Genomic DNA, 15439 nt, shown 5'->3' on the forward strand with positions numbered 1-15439 from the left:
ATGCACTGTTGTGTTTATGCTGCTGAGAGTTTTATTAGTCTGGGCGTTACTTAGAACATTTAGCCACACAGATGTTAGGACATTCTTGACTTAGTATAAAGTATTTGACGGATGAAACTTGAGAACTGTATCTGAAAAAATGACGAGTTGTTAGAAGAGGTTTGGAGTATAAGAACTCAACTGGTTTCTAGAATCTCTGTGCAGCCGTATGATGAGATACTAACTAGACTAAATCCATTCTCATTTCCATATAGAAGAATTAGAGGTGACTCGATAACGGCTTTGAATTGTATAGCAACGATTTTCTCCCCGAGTAAACCTTTTTTCTTGTCTCTGAACAAGATAGCGAGCCTAATACTTATTACTTGTCAACCGATAGAAGTGTATATATTTATACACAAAAGGAAAAGCTGGTTGAATTACACTCAAAAACTGAATGTTCCTGACAATGGATGACAAAATAACAACATTGAGGATAGAAAATAATTCTATCGGCAGAAATTTTTGCTGAAATTGCTGAAAACAACTATCAGGGTAGTTCATCCAATATGTCAGTATTCTTCTGACTACAGTGTTTTGACATGAGGGCCAATAATATAATATTTTCTGAACTCAGGAAGATAATGGAACAGTATAATGGGTAGCAAGCAGCATATTATGTATAACAGAGGCTGATAAGCAGAACACATTAAATAAAAACATGGTTACTATCCGAAGAAGATATTTTGCTTTGTGTTCAAGCTTTCTGTAATTATAGTAGTTAAGAGGCGCTTGGTTCGTTTCTTCGCACTACCTTGGAGCTAACATCCTGATGAGTGAAATAGTGTATAAACAACTGCACCAATTCCATTGTGGTGCATTAGCCTTCCCAGAACGAAGTTCTCTCATTTCCATTTGTCCCCATGGGTGTTTTGTTTGTGTGTCCGATCTGGGTAAGTGTATGACCTGCATCATCAGTAAAAGAAAATAATTATGCGATAAAATTTGTTGTGGTTTTCAGATAAGCCTACTGCTTCATCGCTCTTGACTTACGTCCTTGTGTTTGGCGTAAGACTATGGGAACCGATATGTAGCCGTTAATAACGAGTAGCAACATGTTTACGACAGTTGTTTCGTTTTGACTGACATGATCTGAGACACCCTTTATTTTTGCCTTACTGCTCACGCTTAGCCAAACTTTGTCCTCACCGAGTTTTACAGTGTGGCAATAGCTTAATTATCAGGGCATACAGGTTTCAGGTTGTTAGTCACAAGTTTGAACCCTTCATTTTGGTCGCGAGTTGTATTTTCATCATTTACTTATGAGTTATGTAATACTACCTAAGATGTCTGTAACCGAATGTTTTTGCCCAGCCGTTAGATTTTGGATGGGTCCTGTGTATTAAAATTAACCGATCTCAGTAAATATGTTCACGGGATTAGTCAATGGCTTAATATTGATCATGACTTACGAGCTTATCAGTTTCATCTAAATTAACCTCGCATATTTTTCCACCGAAAACCTTAGGTCTCCTTTTGTATGATACGAAACATTATCTGGAAGCTACTGGAATCTGTAAACTTCGAAGAGATAAACCGCTTCCTGACCATACACCGAATATTGTTGTTTCGTCGGTTGATCCTATAATCTGGACTGCTTTTAATTGCGATGGTTTGATATTGGCTGTTTTGACGTCCAGCGAAAGTCGTGGGACATTTGTAAATTTGCTTAATGTAGTTGATCTTGTGAAGGTAACTGTCTATTGCGTTTGTTAATTTTTGACCGCTTTTCTTTCCTTTATCTTCGTAATACAAGATAGGTTTGTAAACAATCTGATATTAGCCAGAATAAATTCATAGAAATAATGCTTATTTATGAACATTTACTAGTTTTATTTATTTATCTATCTATATATTTAAACAGACAAACATTGGTACGAAGAGGCACCAAAATATATATGCGCCACACAAATCAAATTTGTGTGGGCTGGGATACTGCCCGGGTCCTCAAACCACAACAGACAGTTTTATTATGGGACTATTCCCCGAGCTTTTGACCTATAAGTCTAACCCTCAAGGCACTGTAGCAACGTCAGATGTAGTCCCATGATAGCCGTTGACCAATGACGAGTTCATACTCCATTTGTTCCTGTGTACACCATTGGTTTGGAATCAAAGTTTTCGAACTCCCTTGGATAGATGCTTCGTACTCATCAACCCACTCCGAGCTCCAAACATCCGATTCCCGTCATCTCAGTTTTGTAAACGATACCCCCACCACGAGAAAGCAGTGAGTAGTACTTCCCTGGCAGTGGGTATATGTGCGTAGTCATATGAAGGCATTTCGAGAGGGATAGCGAACCTTCCACCCTCGATCGTACCAGGGCATTTGGGGACCTTAATGAATAACAGTTTATTGTGATTAAAAAAATGGTAGGATTTATCATTGATATAACCTCGTTATGAGTTGGCATAAGTGATATGAGACCGTGCTTCATTAGTTTAGGTATTCAGCCTTCAACCAGTAGTTAATAGGCTCTACTGCTGATTGTTTATTTCACCTATTTATTCCTTCCAATTTAGTCTGGATCGACTGATTTGTCAAATATTAGCCGTCCCGTCCGCGTTTGTGGTGGAGAAACTAGTCTGTATAGATTACGTGACTTTGCTTGGAGTCCAACTGATCCGACTACTTTTGTTGTTGTCCTTGATTCGGGTGCAATTCGTCTTTTTAACTTTCCACCCGATGGAAGTAGATCAATCACTCTTGTTGGTCAATTGCCAGTAACTGCAGATTGCCGATGTGGTAAGTTCATTTTATTCCTTTATGTCACTGCAACTCCTTTGGAAGTGACAATTTTATACCTTATAAACTAAGTATATCTTTCTGGTCAGTTAGTTACAACGTTGAACCAGGCATATATATGCATCGGTCCAAGTTGCCACATCATATTAGCACAACAAGATGAACACCGAATTCATAGAAGTAGTTATATGAATCACAATGTCGACTGTCAAGAGGTATTATTAGACATCATGGATTTCATTAAGGTTCAGCCAAGTATTCGGACCTTTTCATTTAGTTGCTAAGTTTCACAAATATACTTATAATGATTATAAGGTAGTTCTTTTAAATGCTAATAAAAATGATTCCCAATATTATTCAGTCTTAAAATTTTAAAATACTTTTATAGAGAGAATTTAGTGGATACTGTTGTAGAATGCTAGTTTTTATTTTCCTTTAGTGAGTTAAAATGTTTGAAAGTAAAATATATATGAATCGTGGCCCTCTTACTATGTGGCTATCACATGGTTTAGTCTCCGTTTGTCATACCGACATCCATTGGCGGTTTTATTATTTAAAGTGAGAAAGAATAAGGAAAAGTAGCATATGTACTTGGATGCAAGATAAAAATGGTGGAGTTCTATGCTATAGGTTCATTGGTTTCAAGATCTTGATGAATATGCACATAAAAGAAGCAACAGGTTTAAACTTCTCCCTATCTACTTCGGTCTGTGCAGTTCATTGATGTCACTAGTTATATGGCTTAAACTTGACTACACAAATTTGTACTTGATAAATAGGTTACATTAAGCATTAATTTTTGAGTATGTTAGTTTCACCCAAATCTTGTCATGTTTGAGAATTTTTTATTTACTCTGAACTTGAAAACTATGTTTTGCTAACGTACGTGATCGAGTATTTCGTTATTTTTTTACTTTTTTAAACTTGAGAGTTTTGTTTATTCGGAATAGCTCATCGATCCAGACGCTGATTTCAACTAGTAGTTTATAAATTCAGTTCTTGCTCCAGACAGAAATTTTCGAAGTAGTAATAGTGTAAGCATCTACTTGTATGTGAATACACGGACTCGTTTGTATTGGTTGTTGGAATCTTCCCGTCGATGCTTTGAACTACATTTGATGAGTCTTTTTTGTCATGTGTGCATCCTGTGCGAAGTTTCGATATACACGTATGTTAAAAGAGACTGGCCAATCGTAATTCAGAATAGCAGCGGAAAAATTCAAACAACCAATACAAATAAATTAGATTCATCCTATTTTATAGGTCAGTTGCTATTTAGATTTAGTAAATAAATGGATAATACATTGGGGGCTTAAAGCAAAATGTACTGGTTTTAAATCTTAGTGTGAACATTGACACTGAGGTCCAGGTACATCTGCCTAACTTGTCCCAATTAGGACGAAACTTCCGTCCTAGATTTCACTGTTATCCACCATCCAAATCTGCTTAAAAACACATGTTTAAATTATTGTTGTGAAATTAAGAATTACTGTTACTAATAAACTCTATCTGTTATGTAATGTAGTAAGAAATGCAATGTAACTGTGTATTATGTCGACTAGAATCGAATTGTAAAATTATGACCTACGATGCTCCAGTTAGTGTTTATTGTTTCGAATCTTTCTGTTTCCTTTTCTTATTCTATTGGGGGTTTTGTTTAGTGTCTTGGAGTCCAAAAGGGAAACAACTTGCTATTTGTTTAAATGGTTCTCTGTCCACTGCAAATGGAATTATGCAAGGTCCTTTAATTTTACAAGTAGACCCACAACTACAACAAAAGCGCATTGTTCCACTTGGTCAGCTGTTTGAATCAAATCATAGTAAGTAATAGGAGAAACATTTGGTTGTATTTACTTCTGATGAGCCGCATACTGGGATGAAACAACTGTCTAGTGCTTCCTGGCCTTCAATGATTGTCTAGGTGTTATAACTTGTGGCTGAGTGGATGGCCAGTTAATTTATGACGTTATAAAACCGCCAATCAGTGAGCAGCGAATTACCGATTTGAACAGTGACACACGAAAACCGTACGAGCAGTCTAGAGTGCTTATCGGTCCTGATTCTGCCTAACCCAACCAGTTAAGTTCAGAAAACCAGTAACAGCCTCTGTGGTATGAATCATTGTATTTCAAACATACTGAGTTTATATACCAAACAGACTGACCACATCGTACCAATAAAATGGAAAATAACATTTGTACAAGAGTTAGCCAAATGTGGCTGTGAATAGGGGGAGCAGTAATTAATTGACTGGATATAACTCAAGAATGGTAAATCGTACAATAATAGTCCAAGGGTCAAAATAACGCTCACAATGAAAGGAACATGAATATGAATAGTTTAATTATTTAGCAAATATACGATAAAAATTATATACATAATATTGGTCCATAAATCGATCCCAAAGTTACCATTCACTATTGTTATCCAGATATAACAGAACTTCATTCAGTTCAACCCATGATTGAAAATTATGCTGTTTTCATAGTTGTCTCATTCTAGTAAGTGTTCTTCCATAACACCAGTTCACAAACTAATACATGTTCCTTATTGTAATTAGATTATGTTTACGTTCACTTGTTAAACCTAACCAAAATTGTATAATGACAATATTAATAACAGGTGAACTTGTAGGTTATTTATTTTTATAAAAAAACAAACAAACAAACATCACCTTAACACATTACTGTTGTACTTTTAAATTAAATTTCCTTGATGAGAATATAAAAATTTTATTCCAGATTGGAAGAATAGTTTACCAGTAGATCTATTATGGACATCTTCATATAATTATCTATTGGCTATTAAACAATCTGTAAATGAAATGAATTCAGATTGTTTAACAAATATTTTATATATTAGTACAACCGTAAGTAATACGTTAAAAAAATTGTATTTGTTTACATTCTACTTTTTTTTCAATTAATGGTTGTTATGATATAGTCTGTTCAGCAGATATGTCAACCAAAGTTACAAAAATCAGTTTTTATGAAATCTATGTTACATATATCATCTCTTTAAAATACAATAGCTCTCCAATACACTTGTCCTACATTGGTTTTGATTAGTCAGAACATTCTTTGGATTTATCGGACTTTGAACTTCTTAGCTGTGAAGTCATATCACATATTATTGTTTGAATCACTCCGGTACGACCTCTTCCACAAGACTGTTTTACATTTCAGAAACAAAAAATATCACAATGGGCCTAGGTCTAATGATTACGAAGGATAGCTTAGTTTGCTGATCAAATTACACTTCAAGTATTCTTAGATACTCATTACTGAATGTGAAAACATATCGTGGTGGTACAGCCATCCATCAGCGCTACACAAATTCGATTTCACATGACGTATACGATTTTTCAAATACTTCTGCAGTAAATATAGTAAATTGTACAAAACCAGAAAATCCATCATCAAATAACACTGAAAATTGTAAAACAATATTAATAATTAAGAAAAATAGAAATACTTATAAAGAAATTCACTTGATGTTGTTTACTCGTATCTTTCCATTGTTATTTAGGACTGCAATTGATCAGTGTTCACCTCATTGCACGAACAGGTGGCTATCAGGACTCAGTAGCTGAGTGGATAACGCGATGTCGTTTGAAACGGACGGTACTGGGTTCGGGTCCCAGAGTGAACATCAACTCAGATGCAGGTACATTCAGCTGACGAGTCCCAAATAGGGTGAAACGCGCGTCCTGGATTCCACTGCTAGCCACTATCCATCTTTGCTTATAATACTTATAAAGAAGTTCAATTTACTGCTAGTAAAAGAATAGTTCATCATGGTCAGACTGATCCTATATCTAGATAATTAACTGACAGCCTTATTATCTCAGTTCAGCGGCTCAGGGGTAAGGGGTTCAAATTTCTATCAATAAGTCAATAAGTTTGGATCGCGGTCCATCTACTTCGGTTTAGGTAGTTACATTACTCCTCATATTTAGAATATGCGTTATACCTACATACGTGGTGAATGGGTTTGTTTAAAAGTTTTTCTCAGATAACCAGTATGTCACCGGCCTTATTTTCATGTTTTTTTTCTCTGTTGCTAGTCGAAATCTCCGGAACCATCTGCTGTCGCAATTGGTAATCTTAGTAGTCATATGGATCATAACAAAGTACAATATTGTTTTCGTTTTCTTGGGCCTAACCATGTCATTGTTACATTGGCATGTGTCGGTGAAGAGGTAATTGTTTTAAAACTACCTATAGCTGCTGGGAGTTTACCTCAAGTTGTAATGAGTATTGAATTACCAGCTGATGGTTGTGCTATGAGTATGGATGTTGGAGTTCTTCAGAATACAGTAAGTTCTGAGCATATTATTATTATTATTCGTCCTCGTGTACTTTGTATATCAGCATAAAGATTCACAATTGAATTCCCTGCTCTACTTAGTTAAATATTAGTAATCAACTATTCATTTTCTATCTATTCAACATGTACATTGGGCTCACGGTATACATTCATGATCTTGTTTAGAAATTAATAAGAGTTTGTACTAGTAATTTGATCTTCAAACTTGTTTAATCTGATTTATCTTGCTAAATAAATGATTAAATAGCTTTTACTACTACAATAAAGACTAATGTCTTTCTTTCCACACTTGATTTAAATTAATTTTTATTGTTATTTGTTTTTAATTTTTTTTCATTACTTAGAATAATGAATCTGTTGGAAATTCCTTAATATATTTACTAACCTATTTGTCTAATGGAAATATTTGCCCTTATCTATTAAACTCAAATGATCAGTCAAATCTAATCAATCAAAACAATCCTAAATTAATTAGTTTACCGATACCAAAACCTGTAGTACTTTCAACAACTGAGAAATCACCATTGAATACATCTAAATCATCTACACTGGTATCAGCTTCAAATGATAACCCGTCAGTGTTGATGATGGCTAATCAAGCAAAACAGAATGTAATTACTTCATCGGTTGATTCTGCTAATAATCATCAACATCATGTTGCAGAGATTTTACCAGTCAATGCAGCCATTTGTAGTAGTAGTAATAGTAACAGCAACTTACAATCAATAACATCCTCTATTCCATGTAAGTTACATTTATTTGCTTGTTTCATCCTTAAAATAACTATATAATAGTGTTAAACTGTTATCTTTCATATGTTGGTGAACGTGGTCCGGTCATAATGGTGTATATACATGCATTCTACTCTCCTTTATTTTATTTATATTTTTAAACACATAAACATTGGCACCAAATATATAGCCCCCAAATGCCCTGGTACGGCCGAGAGTGGGGAGAGTCCGCTCTCCCTCGAAAAATGCTCTCACATGGCCAGCGAATATATAGCCTCTTCCAGGGAAGTCCTACTCACTGCCTTCTCGTGGCATTATTGTTGTTTACGAAATTGAGAGGACGAAAAGCGAATGTCCGGCGCTTTAACCGGGTTGGTGGACAAAGCGAGTCCACCTAGGGGAGTTGCAAAACCCTGATTCCAAACCCATGGTGCACATGGGTTCCAATATCCTGAGGAAACAAATCGCGTGTGAATCAATCGTTGGTCACCGTCTACCATGGGACTGCATCTCCTCACAATGCTCCACTGCCTTGTGGATCAGATCTTTCAGTCAAAGGCTCCGGGTGTGGTTTCCTAAGAAAACCACCTGCTTCAGTTCGGGCACCTGGGCAGTATCACAGCCCTCACACAAATCGAGTGAGATTTGTATGGCGCATATGTATCTGGTGCTTCCTTGTACCAATATTTACGTGTTTAAATAAATAAATAAATAAATATATGCGCCACACTTCGTCGTTTGATTTGTGTAAGGACTGGATAACGGCCCGGGCGCCCAAACCAAAGCAGGGTTTCCTTTCAGATTTTGTGTTTCAAAATTATCTCATACTTTCTATTTCCTGCCCGAATTTATTCTTTCTTCTTGAATTGTGTTGTCCATACCTAGTCTTTTCTGCTTCCACAGATACTGTTACTATTTTTATTAGTCTAGGATTTGTCTTGAATAATATAATCTCTGTGCTAACGCGGTGGAGAAACTTGGACCTGGCATGTTTATCCACTTTTTGGCTTATAACTGGCTAACTGACTTTTATCTATCATTTGACAAAATTAAGAAGTCCTTTGACCGAAAATAGAGATTTTTGACTCTATTAAAACAATTTTGTTGTTGCCTTTGTTCTCCAAATTTAGCTGTTCAATTAAGTAGCTTTATCATTTTGCAAATCCTTAGTCTATCTTCACATGGTTTATTTTAAAATTCATTTCCAAGAATCGATTAGTACTCGAAACATTCCATAACATGTTGGGTATTTGTAAATGTGCTTGATATGTTGATTTTATGTAAAGCGAGGGGAATCTCTTTTTTATTTTCAGCCGTGACACAATCCAAGATAATTTTCAATAATTCTGCATGAGAAATAAATCGGTGTTTTGATAGGTCAATGCAGCTTATTTTGAAGAAGTAATAATGGTGGCGTTTTTAAGATTATTAAAATTATGCTCATCATGTTATTTACCGTACGTTTTTGTAAATGATGTTTAGTTGGTAAAGTTGTATAGTCATTGAGGAAGTTGTAAACCTTCATAAACTAAAGTGGTTAAGATATGTGTTACGCATGTCTAGCTAATGTTGGCTGACATATGAGTAGGTTAGAAGAAAGACAGGAGTGGGGTGATCAAAATATAATATTAACTCATGAAGTTATTAACTGTTCTATCTGATCTATATCGGGAGGTGCAGATCCCAAACAACACCAGTAATCAGTAGCGGCTGAATGCGTTGGATGGCGATGCGGAATCGGTAACAGTAATGGAGATGGATACTTTTTCTGTTTTCCCGTAAATCTTGAATTTTATGTCCTCCCTCACTGACACACTTGTCTAAGGTTCTGCACTTTCACATGACTGACTTACTTTCCTGTTGTTAGTAGCCGGCCGATTCTATTCACCATTCATTAAATATAATTTGTTGCTGATAGGATGACTTTAACTTTTCTAAACACATGTATTCTCTACTCATTGTAAAAATTTCGTAGTTACATGTTAGGGTATTGTTTTCACTTCAACGTATGTTGATTTTAATATCTCACGTTTTAAGTTCAATGTTTACTTCCTATTTATTTTTTTCAACCCATAATTTCACTGAACAAAACCCCGTGTTATTGTATAACAAATTCACTTGACTTTTCCGTTTTTAAGCAACAAGTCTACTAATTTAACTTTACTAATATTATGCACTATTAATCTATACTTAGCTTAACTGTAGTTTTTCTTACTACCATTGTACTCACTAGTTTGCATTTCATACGTCCACACAACATTGGTCAGTCATGGGAAACATGATACTTACCATATATGTGCATGGAAACCAAGTCCATGCAAGATATCAACACGACCAGATGAAATTACCAAGACATATCTTAGAGTAGTAGAAGTAGAAACAGTTTCAGTTGTAGTAAAAGACACTAAACGTAGACAATTTAATCCAAGAAGAGGAAATAATTTTTACGCGAATAAAAAAAAGATAAGTCTATTAATTAAATGTTCAATCCGATACCTTAGCCGCTTCTAAAAACTTGAGACTAAATCTACACTGCAACTTAAACATAGGAGAAAAGGATCAAAACGCAAAACCAAAAACTAGTGATAAGGATTTATTTGACTTCCAAAATAAATCAAAACCATTCAGGAACACACCACTTTTTTAAATAATTCATTTACAATTTAGATTAACAGTCAGATATAAAGCCTATAAATGCCCTGGTACGGTCGAGAGTAGGCAGAGTCCGCTCGCCCTCTCAAAATGCTGTCACATGGCCACGCGTATACAGCTTCTGCCAGGGAAGTCCTACTCACTGCCTTCTCGTGGCATTATTGTTGTTTACGAAACTGAGAGGACGAGAAGCGAATGTCCGACGCTCTAATTGGGTTGGTGGTGGACACGGAGGATCAACCTAGGGGAGTTGGAAAAACCTGATTCCAAACCCATGGTGCACATGGGTTCCAGTATCCTGAGGAAACAAATCGCGTGTGAATCAATCGTTGGTCACCGTCTACCATGGGACTGCATCTCCTCACAATGCTCCACTGCCTTGTGGATCAGATCTTTCAGTCAAAGGCTCCGGGTGTGGTTTCCTAAGAAAACCACCTGCTTCAGTTCGGGCACCTGGGCAGTATCACAGCCCTCACACAATTAAATGAAATGACAATTTTTGTGTGGCGCATATATATCTTGTGCCCCTTTGTCCCATTATTTATGTTTAAGTAAATAAATATACAGTCAGGTTTGTATAAATTAAATGAAGTTGTATTTGACAATAATAATTCAATAACCTACTGTGTGAACAGATATTTACCATATTTTGATGTTAGGCTTCCATAATCCTTCTTGAGGTGTGAATGTATGTCACACACGATTGGGAAAAAAATCACTTTCGTATATCATTCTTGCTTCAATTGATTAAGCTATCACTCTCTATCTCATAATCTTAAAAAATTCTCAAGATGTAAGGGAAAACAAGCGTAAATTCATCTGTGCTATTGCAATCGATTCTGAAGTATATCACTCGATATCTCCAATCATTGGTTATGATAATCACATGAACTCTAATCAAGATAGTCTGCACCAATCAACAGTGAATAACCTCATAGACTAGTAACATGTCTTGGATTGGCCGTCTTGCATAACATGGTTTCCTTTTAAACTATCATTTTAAGCATAATCTTATTGATGACCGAGGCATACAGTAATTCAGAAATAAGTTGTCGTATAGAATAAGTAAAATTGTACTTTTGTAAAGAAACAAATAATTATATACTTTCATGGTTTTCTCATCATTTCCTTCTTTCTGTCCAAGTTCTCATGTGAGATTAGTGCTTTTACCTTTTTTTTCTTCAATTCTAATTACTTTTTTTTTTCTGAAATATGAACTGCTCTAATCTTATGTATATATAGCACGAAAACAATGTGAATTTCTACATATTTGTTGAAGAAGTTGACCATATCCTAGGTGATTATAGTATCACCAAGGGTTTGTTTTTCAATGAAAACAATAGCAACAACAAATACTAACAGATGTGTACATGTTTGTTAGTGTACAACTATCGATCATTTATTTCAACTCCATGTTTTTTTATTATTGATTGGGTGTCATTTTTATAGTACTTTAGTGTTGTTGTTTTTTCTTGTATCATTCAACTTTTCTTTTAAGTGATGAGAATATCATGTGTGATTAATGATTAATTAAAGTATACGTAAGGGTTTGGTTGGTCTTATATGAACGACAAAAGTTTTACACTACTTATATGTTAGCTCACAACCCATAAAGACAAACATAGAAACATGAAAATGGTAGCTATCATTTATCATGTAAATGTTATTACTCATGTATAGACGGTTAATTTCCTTTCTGTATATGTATAGAAACATCACACGTATCACATTAGTATCATTGTGTAAATATTTTATGCAAACTTAATGTATATTGTAAAAAAAAGCTAATGAGATTTTCATCATTTGAATGGGTGTGGAGCAGTCGGTTAATGGTTAGAAGTGTTATAGAGTCGGATTTTATAATTCTATAACCGAATTTACGATTGTGGAAATGAATGTTGATCGAAGTGATACGTTTAAGTTTAATCATATCTGCTCACAAAACCGAACTATTGACGTAAGCCTTCGAAAGATTTGAAATCGAAGGCAAGACTATTGATCAGAGGAATAGGTTTGCTCTTTTAACAAAATGATACGCTTATATGTGAAATATTAAACACAAGGATAATTATAGTTGAAAGTCATTCAACAATTAAATTATTGGTAGAAATGAGAACTATCATTTACTTTTCAATGGAATTAATATTCAACTATCAAGTTCAATTCTTGCCCCGTTCTATCACCTTCCCCACTAAATGGTGTGAAAACAACGGCAGAGTGATGATACTTCTAATTTGGTTAATGTACTCTTCAGTTTTCTTGAAAATTAATTTTTTTCCCATCCATAGATTACATTACAAATACTCAACCTACAACCAACAGTCTACAAGTTGAAATCCCACTCCTCATATAATTCGGTTCAAGCAACCGGGTAGTTTCATATCATCGTCTAACCTTCACACAACTAAATTATGGTTAAAAGTTGAGTATATAGAATCTGTATTTTTTACGAATAGGTTATATTGTAGTGTGTGCTATTGATGGCAGATATAAATAGTATGTATCGTCAATCGAAAGTGAAATAAATGCCTGGAGGCAGAAGGTTAGGAAGATCAAAGAAAAGAGAACGAAAACAAAGAATGATTGGTGTGGGAACGAAAAAACAATGAAGTCTGAGGCGATTGATTGATATTTGTAAAAGGAATAGTCAAGTTTAAGACAAATGATTGACATTTTGAGGATGAAGTATTTACTATACGGTTCTCAGACTTTACTAAGACGTTCTGTAATTTTATGTTCAAATGCATTCGATTGTCCTCACTTGTGTTCTCGTTCACTACAATGTTATCATGTTATTGTTTTATTAAGGTTATTACCTCTACTACTGTAGGATTTACTTTGACAATGTCATATCAATGTTGTAGTGATGTATGGCAACTTAAACATATGTACATATATACACCAGGTTCTACTCTGTGTTCGACTAACTGACTGACTGGTCTTATTAACTACCTTAGATTTCACACTTTTTATTCATCACATATCATTACCCTTTTTTCCCTACCTTTCTTATCATTTTTATATAGTAAATAGTTTGAATAACAAATCAACTGAATCCAAACTCAGTAGTTCATTACACAAAAGTACAATGACAAATAGTTCCGTTAATAACAACAATAATAATGTAAATTCAACAATTATTCCTGATAATAAAGAAAATTCTACTCATCAATGTAAAACATCAATCAATCAATTAGGTGATTTACCATTGCCTAAATCTATACAATTAGCTGCAATACATTTTACATCTGCTTTACAATTAGAAAGTGAAGCTGGACGTCATGCTTGGGAAAATTTATTCAGTGTATTAATAAATGGAACAATAGATAAAAAGTCTAATGAATCTATCGGTTTAGATATTATTGAAGCACGTTTACATAATGTTGATCGTTTTTTCAAAGCAATGAATGAAGTAAGTGTGAGGTGTTTTTTTGTTTGGCTTTTATTAATAAGTGTCATAATGTGCATTGAGAGCTTTTATATATATATTCTTAAGAATGGACTTTTTTAAATTTCTGATGTACGGTGGTTGTATCTTTTGTAGTATAGCCTTCCATGTCGGTAAGTTCCACTGTAATGATCACTGTCTATCAATGGGCGAATATATTGATGAGGAGGTCGCTTTTTTATTCGTAGCGAAAAACAACTTTTGGAGGTAAAATATATGTGGACATGTAGAGCTGTTTTAGAAACTTTGCTTATGTGTGATAAAACCAATGACTGAGCATCACAAAAGCTTATAGTAATTGTTATAAAAATGATCAATCACTTCATGAGGTTGTGAATCTTTATCGATTGAGTTTGTAGAAACTTGTCGCATACATGCCTAACTGCTAATTACATTGACGACTAGGAGGAGCTGATGAGAGAAAACATACCGGTGACGACTGGATCAAGACATGACATCAATCCTCGTAGTTGGATGAAATTGTTCGAAATCGGTCACAGATTCATTCATTCTTTTCTGATTATATCACTTACGTTTAACTCAAGTAATAATAATTATGCATTATTGTAACAATTCTCTCTTTAAAGTAGATTCGAATTGCAATTTTTCAAAAATGTCTTTTGTGAGTGCTTCACAGTGGTAGTTAGGATCAGATATCCATCTTTAATCATGGAAGTTTTCTATCAGTTCACCTGTCGCAACTGTTTCTCTTTTTCATCCACCATACATTTTGAATTTGATTGTTTCTCTGCTACTTTAAAAGATAAACAAGATGGAAAATATACTAAGAACCAAGATCCGTTTGTTTGATATTTTCAGCGTTTATCATTTCGATCAGTTGCAAGCTTTTTTTTGAACATAAGAATCCATGAGTATATACGACAGTAAGCATCTATAATTATAAAGTTAAAATGTTAGATGAATAGATTTTTTGCAATATTTGTACAGTTGTAAATATCACAAGGGGGGGGGGTTGTGGAGATTTTAGTATTTTTATAGTTAAGATCATGGGTAACAATTCAGTACCAAGCGCATAAACAGTCGTATATTGATGCAATACTGCTATGCTCCATGTAGTCATATCTCGAAATAATAAGTATTAATATCAATAGTTATAGGAGACCCAAAATAAGGAATATAATTTAAAAGAACAAAGAGAGAAAGAGAGAGAAAAAGTAGAAAATAACAGTTAGACTTGAAAGATCTAAAGGAAGACTACAGAAAACCACGAATATTGACCACTTATTTTATTTATTATTATTTTTTATTTGAACACATAAATATTGATACAAAGGGGCACCAGATAAATATGCGCCACACAAATCTCACTTGATTTGTTTGAGGGCTGTGATACTGCCCAGGTGCCTAAACTGAAGCGCATGGTTTTCTTAGGGGGCCACACCCGGATCCTTCGACCTTAAAGGTCTGATCCACAAGGCAGTGGAGCATCGTGAAGGAGATGCAGTCCCGTGGTAGCCGGTGATCAACAACTTT

The 15439-nt window shown here is 34.7% G+C and overlaps 1 protein-coding gene across 1 annotated transcript in view; it reads left to right on the forward strand.

Annotated features, from left to right (window-relative positions):
• Window positions 1-902: 902 nt before the first annotated feature.
• The window catches only part of Smp_124220 (hypothetical protein), a gene marked incomplete at its 5' end in the record, with an annotated part of 42593 nt that continues 28056 nt past the window's right edge, over window positions 903-15439 (forward strand). The window contains 7 exons of the mRNA XM_018793092.1: window positions 903-932; window positions 2563-2785; window positions 4447-4605; window positions 5527-5654; window positions 6852-7103; window positions 7459-7858; window positions 13524-13909. Of these exons, the coding sequence (XP_018647639.1) occupies window positions 903-932; window positions 2563-2785; window positions 4447-4605; window positions 5527-5654; window positions 6852-7103; window positions 7459-7858; window positions 13524-13909 (1578 nt within the window). The remainder of the gene's footprint in view (window positions 933-2562; window positions 2786-4446; window positions 4606-5526; window positions 5655-6851; window positions 7104-7458; window positions 7859-13523; window positions 13910-15439) is intronic.

The sequence above is a fragment of the Schistosoma mansoni genome, chromosome 1, assembly GCF_000237925.1.
Source record: "Schistosoma mansoni strain Puerto Rico chromosome 1, complete genome".
Lineage (NCBI taxonomy): Eukaryota > Metazoa > Platyhelminthes > Trematoda > Strigeidida > Schistosomatidae > Schistosoma > Schistosoma mansoni.